The sequence below is a fragment of the Sceloporus undulatus genome, chromosome 7 (assembly GCF_019175285.1).
Source record: "Sceloporus undulatus isolate JIND9_A2432 ecotype Alabama chromosome 7, SceUnd_v1.1, whole genome shotgun sequence".
Taxonomy (NCBI): Eukaryota; Metazoa; Chordata; class Lepidosauria; order Squamata; family Phrynosomatidae; genus Sceloporus; species Sceloporus undulatus.
In genome coordinates this window covers 18,103,774-18,115,790 of record NC_056528.1, presented here as the reverse complement: position 1 = coordinate 18,115,790, position 12,017 = coordinate 18,103,774, and the positions used below count along the sequence as shown (strand labels likewise).

At 42.8% G+C, this 12,017-nt stretch overlaps 1 protein-coding gene across 1 annotated transcript; it reads left to right on the top strand.

The window, feature by feature from the left end:
* Positions 1 to 3,819: 3,819 nt before the first annotated feature.
* ZMYND19 (zinc finger MYND-type containing 19) lies at positions 3,820 to 11,218 on the top strand. The gene is made up of 6 exons (XM_042480044.1): positions 3,820 to 4,024; positions 6,213 to 6,272; positions 7,645 to 7,751; positions 8,396 to 8,536; positions 9,290 to 9,470; positions 10,588 to 11,218. Exons 1-6 carry the CDS (start codon positions 3,974 to 3,976, stop codon positions 10,729 to 10,731), a joined length of 684 nt encoding a protein of 227 aa, XP_042335978.1. The 5' UTR covers positions 3,820 to 3,973; the 3' UTR covers positions 10,732 to 11,218.
* Positions 11,219 to 12,017: the final 799 nt, after the last annotated feature.

The following is a 12,017-nucleotide window of genomic DNA, read 5'->3' as shown; positions in this document are numbered from 1 at the left end:
TTTATGCTTCTATGACTGTGGCTATACTCTGTGGGAAAACAGCTTGTTGTCTATCAAATGGTTCAGAATATTTAATGTTTTGAATGATGTCTCTTCTTAAGCGATACATGGAATCAAGGTTGCATTGCATCGCATTGGGTTTATCCACCGAACGCAAGGCTCCATGCCCAAATATTAAGACCTAAGGATGTCCCCCCAACAGGCAATGTCATTAAGACTTAAACATTAAGCGCCGTGTATATTATCAAAACGCTCAAAGGGTTTGAATACCTTGGCTATTTGTGTAATAAATGAACTGATTGGTTGTTCTTTGGAGTTGAGGACTGCTTTGAGTCCCAGTTTTGGGTGGAAATGTGGGATATCAATAATAACAAATAAAAAAGCAGGATATGGAGATAAAAGTGGTTATAATATATAATATATAAATAATAACCCCTTCAAATCCCCTCAAAGGCTAATGGTAATAATAATAGTAGTAATAATAATAATAGTGATTTGCGACTAATTTTTTTTTAGAAAAATGTTTATTAAGTGTTTAAAAAGCATACACACTAAAAGTGAGATATAAATATATGTGTAAGGAAATAATAAAATAATAGGTAACAACAACAAGTATTGGTAACAATTTATTATAGTTATCGCATAAGATTTTATATACGGTATATATAATGTAATATATATATATATATATATATATATACACACACTGTATAATATATATAAATATATACTAAAAAGTGAGATATAAATTTATATGTAATAAAATAATAAAATAACAGGTAACAATATTATTATATTATTATTTTTTATGATTATATATGTATATATAATGTAATAATAGTCCATATATATATATGTGTGTGTGTGTGTGTATATAATGTAATGTCTATATATATAGACTTATTACAGTATATATATATATATATATACCATATATGTACGTATATATAATGTAATAATAGTCCCTATATATAATATATAGAGTATATATATATATAATAGTCTCTATATATATGATTCATATGTAAAGCCTCATCTTGGTGTAGTGCTTTGAGCATGGGACTAGGGCTCTGAAGACCAGGGTTCAAATCCTGTGCTGAACCTGAGTCAAAGTCACACTCTCTCAGCCTCAGAGAGAAAGCCATGGCCAAAAAACAACAACCCTGTGAGGATAGGGTTGCCATAAGTCAGGACCTCCAAACCAGGACAAATGTAGGACAACAGTTTCAGATGTAGGACACATTTTTAAAAAATGGAGGACACACAAAAATTGATGCTTTTTTAGAAATGTTAATATAAATTCATGTTTCTTAGGCATGATCAAAATGGAGGACATTTGGGCATTATTCCTAGACAGATAGCAGAAATGGACTTTCCTTTCTGGCCAGCCCCCTCTCCCCATTTCAAACAGCACATTTGGGCATTGAACATGGCTTTATTTTAACATTGCCTCTTGCATATTTCAGAGGCTTATTCCATAACCAAACCCTTTGGGTTTAACACTGAACATGGGTTAACATGGCTATGCATATCAAACATGGTTAAACAAAAAGTGGATTTGCCCTCGGTTTCAGGTGTCTTGCACCAACTATACTTCTCAGAAGTGTGTACTTGGTCAAGGGACTTTGGTTTTTCTTCATTTTGACTTGTTTTGTCTGTATTCCACCCCACTAAATAAAGGAGACATGAAATGGAGTTAATGGGTACAAGTTGTTAAACAAAAAAGTCTTGTGAGACTCTGTAGGCAAGAGGTGCACCATGTTAAGAACTGCATTAGGCACACTTAGGCTGCTGCCACACTGCAGAATTAAAGCAGTTTGACACTGCTTTCACTCTCATCACTCCATCCTATGGAATCCTGGGATTTGTAGTTTGTTGTGCTGCCAGGGCTGGGCTTTGAAATCTCAGGCATAAGAAAAGCAAAAGGCTTGGGCTGCATCTACACTGGAGAAATAATCTGGTTTGAGATCACTTTAACTGCCTTGTCTGAATGCTGTGGCATTCTGGGAATGGTGGTTTGTTCCAGCATCACAGCAAAATGGCAGTTAAACCCCCTGTAAAGCTCTCTGACCAAGGTGACCAATGCCCTCTCCTCAAAATGTAGGGCCCTCAAGCAAAAAATGTAGGACATGACCAAAAATAAAAGCTACAAACACCCATGTAATTATAAATCCATGCTTCTTAGCCATGATCCAAATGGAGGACATGTCCTGGAAAAGGAGGAGGATGCTTGGTCACCTTGTCTCTAATCCAAAATACACTGCAGAAATAAAACAACGCTGGACTGAAATGCCCAGAGTTCCTCACCAAAGCTGCATCCACACTGAGGAAAGAATCCAGTTTGAGAGTGACTTAACTGTCCTGGGTTAGTGCTGGGGAATGCTGGGAATTGTAGTACACTGTGGCCCCAGAGCTATCTCTGACAGGGAGTCCCATAACCCTCCAAATGTAGTTGAACTGCAGTGCCCAGAATTCCTCCCCAGGTGCATCCACACTGAGGAAATGCTCCAGTTTGAGACTGCTCAGTGCTGGGGAATCCTGGGAATTGTAGTCTGTTGTGGCCTCAAAGCCATCACTGACAGAGAAGTCTCAATGTCTCCCAAACACTAGCATTCCCAGGATTCCTTACCATTGAGTTAAAGCAGTCTCAAAGTGGGTTATTATTCCTGCAGTGTGTGTGAGAGATATAAAAGCTAGGGACTGGATCTCTGTGTCCAAAACACACTGCTTTGACTGCCAGGGCTCAGTGCTATGGAATCCTGGGAACTGTAGTTTATTGTGGCACCAGAGCTCTCTGACAGAGAAGGCCAAATGCCTCACAGACACCAGAATTCGAGAGCATTGAGCTTTGGCAGTTAAAGGGGTCTCAAAGTGCGGGGGGGGGGGGGGGGAGAAAAGCCAGGGAGTTTGAATGAGCAGCTCACCTCGGCTGTGGCTGCTCTGAAAGGAAGAGGAGGAAGGAGGGAGGGATGGACCCAAGGGAAGTGGCCAGGACCATCCGGAGGAGCCCCTGCTTTTCCTGATCATCGCAGCCTCCTCCCTTCCACCAGCAAGAGGCTCTGTTCCCAAGCGATGCCTCCTCCTCCTCCTCCTCCTCACCTCCTGGCCCTGAAGGCTCTTCCTGAGTCTGGCAGCAACCTCCTCAAACCGGGAAAAAGCTGAGTCAAGGAGGAAACCGTGCAGGGACGCCCCCTAGTGGTGAAAAACCGGGAATGTCCCGCTGGCAGGAGGGATATGGCAAGCCTCCACAGTGAGGAGATCTTTCCAAGAAAATCCCGGGTAATTTCCCCTTCGATTTAAAGAAGGCAAACAACTCAAGAAAGGACAATATATATACTATTATGTGGTAATTCTATGGTTTTTTAATAATGATAATGATAATGATAATAGGCGGCGGCGCCTTTAAGAGCGTGGCCCGCCCCCCTTTGCGCGCTCGCTCCTCCGCTCGCCCCCTCCCACCGAGTCGCTTTCATTCCCCTTAGAAGAGAAATTCCCGCGAGTTTCAACTACGTCATCATCCGCCGACGCTTCAAGCGCCCTGATCACGTGGGACACTGAGGGAGAGAATGTGTGTGCCGGCCGGCCGGGCGCGCATGCGTACTCCAACGACGAGGCGGGAGATGTACCACAGTGGGTGGAGTCTGGTGGCGTAAGGGGCGGAGCCGAGTGACGCAGGAGCACGGCTCGAGCGCTGATTGGTGGAAACCGCGAAAGGGCTGTCGGCGACTGTGGCGGCAGCGGCCCAGAAGGAGGAGGAGGCGGCGCTGCGTGGAGCTGCCCCTGCGGCCCCGCCCCCTCTCCTTTCGGGTGCGCGAGGCGAGGCCAGGCGGCGGCGGCGGCGGCGGCGCGTGGCCTCGGCGGCGTCTCCCCTCGTTCTTTCCCCTTCCCTCCCCTCTCCTCCTCCTTCCTTCCTTCCTTCCTTTTCCCTTCCTTCCTTCCTCCCTTTCTCTCCTCCTCCTTCTTTCCCCTCGCCATGACCGACTTCAAGCTGGGCATCGTGCGGCTCGGCCGGGTGGCGGGCAAGGTGCGGCCTCTTCGGCGGGGAGGGAGGGAGCGGGGCCCTTTTCCCCCTCGGTCGGGAGACTCCCCCTCCCTCCGCCCCCTTGGAAGCGCCAGTGACGTCCTCTTGTGACGTCACGCGCGCGCCCGCCTCTTGTGACGTCACGTTCGGCGCCTTCTGTGACGTCAGAGAACGGGGGTGTTGCCGTGTGTGTGTGTGTGTGTGTATAAATATATAGTCTCCCGTTTTATTTAGTGCCTAAGAGGCCAAGATCAGTGGATTCTCAAGGCTCATTAACATATAATGGGGTCTCTTAATTAGTATTTTTAATTAACCAAATATTGGTTTGGGAATTGATATTTGGGAATGTATATATATATGTGTGTGTGTGTGTAAATATCTGTGTGTAAATTATATACAGTATATGTATATATAGTATGTAAATGTGTATATATGTGTGTGTATATATATGTACATGTATATATGTGTGTGTTTATATATATATATATGTATATATGTGTGTAAATGTGTGTGTACAGTATGTATATGTGTGTGTATATATGTATATACAATATATGTGTGTAAATGTATATGTGTGTGTGTGTATGCATATGTGTGTCTACATATGTGTGTGTGGTTGAGGTTGAGAATGTGTGTGTGCATATATATATATATGGTTGTGTGCCTTCAAGGCATTTCTGAGGCATGGCGACCCTGTCCTGGGCTTTATTGGCAGGATTTCCTCTGGGTTCATAAAATGGTGCCCTTTATTTAAAAGAAAATTGGCAGAATCAAGGTTTGCTTTTAGGATTTTTAGCAATGCATATATATAAATGTGTGTGTGTGAATATATATATATATATATATAGAGAGAGAGAGAGAGAGCTGTGCGCCTTCAAGTCATTTCTGACTTGCAGTGACCCTAAGGTGGACCTATAATGGGGTTTTGTTGGCAAGATTTGTTCAGGGGAGGTTTGCCATGGCCATCCCCTGAGGCTGAGAGAGTGTGACTTGTGGGTTTCGTGACACACACATATAATATTGCCAAATTGTGGGTGGTTTAACAGGTGGGATATTGAGGACCATCAGTATTTGACAAGAAGAGATAGTGAGGGAGGGTTAGTCTTGATCTAGCGAGGGGGAAAAGGATAATAGGAGAAGAAACGTTTATGGATGAGCCCTTGGGCCATTTCAAAATAACACTAAAACGCACTATAAAATCCTATAGGAATCCTATAGCAATTAGAAAAGAACTAAAATGTGATAATAGCTATTTTCTCCCCCAAATTTTTCTTAAATGGGATGGTTTGTTTATTTTTATTGATTTTAAACCCTCTTCTGTGTCGTTTATACTTCATACATTGCCAAAAGGGTTGGGTTTTTCTATTCCCATTTCGGGAGAAGGGTCCATAGTTCAGTGGCAGAGAGCATGCTTTGCATGCAGACGTTTCCACTTTCATTTCCTGGCATTTCAAGTGGAAAGGGCAACTCTGGTGATGGATGCAAAAGCCTCTCTTCCTCTGTGTGGTTCTCTGAGTAGATAATCCTGGGCTGTATAGGCAAATGGGTCTAAGGTAACCTCCTATCCAGTATCAGCCAATAAGGAGTTCTTGTACCTTATGCCAAATTAAAGTTAGTGTGCGTTGTGATACGCTTTATTGCTAATGGTGTCATGCATTATATGGCCCCAAAAAGTGTGATCTTACGTACTTGATGTTCTGTGCCTTCAAGTTGTTTCTTAAGATGACCCTATCATGGAGTTATCAATCCTTAATACAACATATTTGGGTTAAGGACATGTATCAAGGATAGATAACTGAGGCCCCATATAGACAAGCCAAAATAAAGCTGCTTTGGGCCACTTTGGAGGTATGCTGTTTAAATGATGCATGGGTCCTAAGAGTCTGGAAGCTGCACCAAAGCTGCGCTCTGGTCTTTAGGACTGGAGCATGGCTTTGGTGTGGCTTCTGGACTCTTAAGATGCATGCATCATTTAAAAAGCATACCTCCAAAGTGGCCCAAAGTAGCTTTATTTTGGCCTGTCTGTATGGGGCCTGAGCTACTTTTTAGTTAACTTTATGGTCATAACATATGCAGCCTCCCCTATATCCAAAATTGCGTCCTTTAATATGTAACAGACTTCTCTCTCTGTCTCTTTTAACAATTGTTTTGTTAGTCTATGCTTCACTGTTGATAACCTTTCTGATTTCAGACAAAGTACACCTTGATAGATGAGCAAGACATTCCACTTGTGGAGAGTTATTCTTTTGAGGTAAGAGTCCCAGCCCTTTTTCCTCTTACATTAATAGCCTGTTAGTATGCTTATTGCTTCAATATCATGTGGCCTTCCAAATATTGCTGGATTGTAATTCCAAGCATCCCTATAGCTATATTGGTTAAGGGCGGCTGGGATTTGCAGTGTAGCCAAACCTTTGCAGTTCCCATCCTTTTCTAGTTTAAGTAGTTGTGCCTGAGCTAGTTTCAGTTTTCAAGTGCATTAATTCAACCAAGGAAGCTGTGGTCCTCAGTTTGCAAGACCAGAGGAGAGGAATTGACGACTGGTGCATTTGGAGGTCTCTTGTTTATCGGGTTGCTATAAACTGAACTAGGCTCTGTGGCAAATAATAACACATTTGCCCCTCTATACTTGCCCTCTGCAAGCAGTGGAAAGATGTGAGGGAGCAGCATCTATAGGAACATGATTTTGCGACAGGCCCTTTCAGGGATGGAGACTTAGGTTGCATACTTCCTTAGCTGCGACATTTGCAAAAACCAAAGTAGACTGAGGCTTTAGATTCACTTTGTCTGCTTTCAGCTACTGCCTGCCTCTTGTCCCATCTTTGCTTCTCAGCATAAATAAGTGACTCTTTATCTTTTGAGGCATTTTAGCTATTCTATATATGTACTATAAACTCCCTTAAATAGCTATATTAGGTCTGCTGAATCACTTGGATTAACATATGTTGACTTACTGTTTAACAATTGATTGAATGGGTCCACTCTGTTTGAGACCAACTGTTGGATTTAGGCCATAATGTACATTATTAGAGCAAAGATACGCAAAGGGATCTCGCAGCACCTTTGAGACGAACTGTGAGAAAGAAGTTGTGGCATGAACTTTCGTAGAATTGGCCTACTTCCTCAAATGCAACAAGTCTACAAAAACTCATGTTACAACTTCATTTGCACAGTTAATCTCAAAGATGCTGCAAAATGCCTTTGCATACTGATGTTCCAGACTAACACAGCCATGTCTCTGAAATTTCTGTCATTCAGACCCTTTAGGTTAGTGATTCTCACATTGTTTTTGAGGGTCAAACATTTTGGACTTCAAGGTCCCATAATTTCGGACCATTGGCCAAGCTGGCTGTTTCTTCTGGGAGCTGAAGTCGAAAATGCTTTGAGAACCACTGCTTTAGGGAACATGTTAAAACCATGTTATTTCACTAGGCCTTTATCTGAACATTTTTGTGTTGTTTCTGTTAGTGTTTCCTTTTATAGGACATTACATTTCTCTGTTAGGCTTCAGGCTTAATTGGGTGCTATTGTGTTAGCATTGTGAGTTGCAAACAAAAACGTCTAAAGCAAGCAAACAAAACAGTCTAAATAATACATAAACTGGTGTACTCTTTTTCTTTGGCCAGGCTCGAATGGAGGTTGATGCTGATGGAAATGGTGCTAGAATATTTGCTTTTGCTTTTGACAAAAACCGAGGAAGGGGGTTTGGACGCCTGCTGCATGAGTTACTGTGGTAGGTATTGCTTTGCAAAGGAAACAGAAATACAGGTTTCCAGACAGAAATGTGTCTGTATATACCTTTCAGAGCTACATTCTGTGATGTGTTTAGATAAAGCGAGATCTGTGTTACACTTCTGTATCCCCTGTTCTCCCTTTCTGCTTTATGACTTTTAAAAACCACTGTTTAAATGTACAAAGCTGCTTTGTATCAAGTCTGTTTTGCTCAGTGTTGTCTACAATAGAGATGTGGAAATGCAGCCTCTCTCCATTTAAAAGAGATGGATGTTTTGGAACTCCCTATTTGGCTGGCAATAATCTTGCCTCCCCCAAGACCATGGTGAATTGGGGCTTGCTGGGTCTGTAGACTGGAGCCATGTTACACTTTCCCAACCCTTGGGCTTTGCTACTGAGCTATGCAGCGCGGCCTGGAAATTGCCAATACCCTTCAACTCTTTTAAGCTAACAAGATATGCTCCTGAGATATGTCTTGTCTGAAATCCAGGCAGCTGCATTTTGCATCTCCTACAGTTCTATCTTCAGTGGCAGCCTACGTTATGTTAGATCAAACAGGCAGTTATTGGACTGACAAGGAATGTCTAGACACACCCTTGAGAGCCAAAAACCTGCAAGTGGTTTGTTTGTTACTGTTTTTTCCAGGGAGAGACACCGGGGAGGCATTGCTCCAGGCTTTCAAGTGGTGCATCTCAACGCAGTGACTGTGGACAACCGTCTGGATAATCTGAGATTGGTTCCATGGGGCTGGAGACCCAAAGCTGAAGAAATCTCTAGCAAACAAAGGTAATTCCTCACTAACGAAGAGTTACACATGGGAGGAGTGAAAGGAGGTAGAAACTGGACAGCATCTTGATTTGTTACTCAGCATACTACCTTGGCTGTCTTTTTTTTAATGGGCTTTGCATCAGGAAAACAGTGGTACTAACCTGACTGTGGACCCTTTGTCCTGATCTTAAACAAGAGACACTTGAGTTTGAAGGCACAGAGTGTGGTTCTTGATAGCTAGTCAGAAGTGGAAGAGTGGAACAAGTGGAGGTTGCTACTTCTTGTCTGATAGTAAATAGTAGCTGTACTTTTAGGTGTGTTTATCTTGGGCTCGCTGTGAAGGCTGTCTTTTGTCATGTGAACTGAGTGCTTATTAACAGAAATCTTGTTCACTAAGTAGCAAGAGTTTTTTCCTTGTCTTGGGTATGGAACCTATTTATACCCAAGTTTTAGTAAAGCAGTATCTGATCCATAGATTAAATAAATTCATAGTGAGTAAAGAAGAAAAGGAGAATTTTAAAATTCTGGCCGCAAACTGTACAGCTACCAAGACCTCTCATTCAACAACAAGCATCCAATGCAGTTTATATACTCCGTTGATACTGAGCATGTTACTTTTTGAGTAAAAATAAACAGAACACGGTGAAAGCTTTCTTGAGGCAAAGCAGTGAAGGATGAGCATGTATTGATATGGGTTGTGTTTTGACTTTTGTTAATAGTATCTAATCATTTGGTTAGCAAGTCATTAATTTGTTGTTTGTTTTATAAAAGGGAACAAAGCTTATACTGGCTGGCGATACAACAGCTTCCCACAGACCCCATAGAAGAGCAGTTTCCTGTGCTGAATGTAACACGCTACTATAATGCTAACGGGGATGTGGTGGAAGAAGAGGAGAGCTCATGCACATACTACGAATGTCACTACCCTCCCTGCACAATGATTGAGAAACAGGTGAGTTCAAAACCAGAAGCAAAATAATAGATAAAGACTCCCACCTCTCTTTCCTGGTTCTAACATTGAATTCTTAACATTCCCTTGCAAGGAATTACTCTGTGCTGTCTAAACTAAATAATTGTCTAGGCCATTGACCACCAAACTTCAGACATTTCCCAATGGTTTTCTCCCCCATTCTGTGAAATACAATTGGTTTCGTGCAACAGTTCTTCTTAGATTAAGCCTTCATCCTTTCCCTTGGTGTAATCTAGAGGCTGCTTCAAATCTGCTTTCCTAGCTCACTGTTTTTCTGTTGGGGGAGGAGGACTGGGGTGGCAGCCCAGAATGAATAGAGTGGTTTAAATGTTGTTGAATTAACAGTACCTATCGAGTACACATAAGTCACCTGAAAAGGTATTTCTGTAAACTATATCTCCTCAGTCTACATCTTTTATTTGGCAGACAGGTTTGAAGGTAGAGTAGAAATAAGTCCAGAGAGCACAAGTCAGTGATAGGCCACTGACTGACTGCACAGAGTCCCAATCCATCAACATCACTAGGTTGGGCGGTGAAAGGGTCTTCTCTTAAGAGAATGGATGCAGTTCATCTTAGCGAGTACTGAAGTATGTGGACCAATTGTCTGACATGACATAAAGCAGTTTCCTATGTTTAGGCCATGATGGGAAGTTTAGGCCATGATAGGAAGAAATAGACAGCTTGATTCTTTATATATCTGCTCAGAAATATGTCCAACTGAATTAGAAATGTGCACATTAAACTGTGAGTGGGAGAAAACAGCTTGCAAATAGTCAAAAATAAGAATTGCAGCTTTTGAAATAGTATTTAACTTTCGTAAGAGAGGTTTCACCTCTGGGAATTGCCGTATACGTTGCATATATGTATCCTGTGGCCAGCCTGCCTTCCAAGATGAATCAGGTGGCATGTGTAAGATTCCTAGATGGTTTCCCATCCATGTGCTGACCAGACTTCCTTGGCTCCAGCAAGGCTATTGTATCATATTCTCCGAGGCCATTTCCTGACACTGCCTTAGATCTTTTGTTTGGCTTGTTTGGGGGATGCGTCTCTAGGGCCCTTAAAGGGAATACTGATTCTTGTCCCGTGCTCCTCTCTCCAGTTACGCGAATTCAACATCTGTGGGCGGTGCCAGGTTGCACGGTACTGTGGCTCGCAGTGCCAGCAGAAAGACTGGCCAGCTCACAAGAAGCACTGTCGGGAGAAGAAGCGAGTCTTCCAGCAAGAGCTTGGACCAGAGCGATGACCGGCTAACCGAGGCCTTAGCCACACATGGGGCACCTTCTCAGAGGGTGAGGGGAGGTGCCTGCTTTGCACAGACTGCTCACTTGAAGCCAGAGGCACTGACAACGAGGAAAAAACAAAAACAGATTACAAACCAACCCCTGTGATGCTTGAGGAAAGGGACTGGTTCTCCCCTTCCAGTGTTAGTCTCAAGCAAAAAGACTACTGTGGGAGCTCTCCTGGCCGGAAGCTTCCTGTTATTTATATGTTAATATGTTTGTAAAGTTGTGTACAGGGTTTTCTTTTTTGTTAGCAGTTCTCTTATATAGGACTCATTTACTGTAATGTTCAGGTGAGAACACATTGTTGGTTGAAATAACTGTCCTGTAGCGAAAGCTTTTCCTCCCGCTGTGGCTGGGAGAGGGCCAAGGGAGCTAGCTCAGACATCAGCAGTTAATCTGAACAACTCTGCATGGAAGTTGTGTTTTCAAGTAAAGGATTGGAATGGATTGGCTGCCTTTTTACTTTGAGCCAGCGTGGCTGATTTGTCCTATCTTCCCCCGTGCAACCTTTCCCCACTGCCTCCAAAGGGATCAAAACAGTTGACCTGCTGAGATTTAAACTACCTCTTGTCAAATTTCTTAGCCATCTCTTTATTTATAGTGGCTGCCACAGCACCCATCATTGCTGTCTTAGTCTCTGATGATCTTTGCACCGCTTCTTAAAGAACCATGAAAAGTAGGGATGAGAGTGCTGGCGATCTTCCATGAACAAAAGCATGGGACATGGATGGGTGACTTAAAATGAGGAGGGGGCCATCCCAAGGCAGTCCATACTGGCATGTCTAATACTAAATTTAGTCTGCTCCAGATGCTTGGCTGTGTGATATAACTACCTCCTTCAGCCTCTGACGTCAAAATCTCTAAGGTGGAAAGGATGCTTTCCTTATATCTACCATCTTGGAGATGTAAGGTCTGCAAAGTTAGTGGAAGACATTGTTCCCAGGGATAGGAAACCTTTAGACCTGGCTTGGAAAACAACTCCTGCAGTTCCTTATTATTTGCCATGGTGGCTATGATTTCTGGGAGGGGAAGTCCAACAATATCTGGGGGGGCCAAACAATTTTACTTTGTGGCCTTGGGGCTCCAAAGCTTGTGTGTTCTGTAGGAAATATAAGTTGTTGTTTTTTTTTAAATAAAGAAAATGATACACAAACTAGCTTTTGGTGACCAAAGTACCTAGAATTAGTAGTCCTCGCCCTGGGCCAGCAAAATGCAGCCAACTGTTAAAGCCAATAGCAAAAGTGAA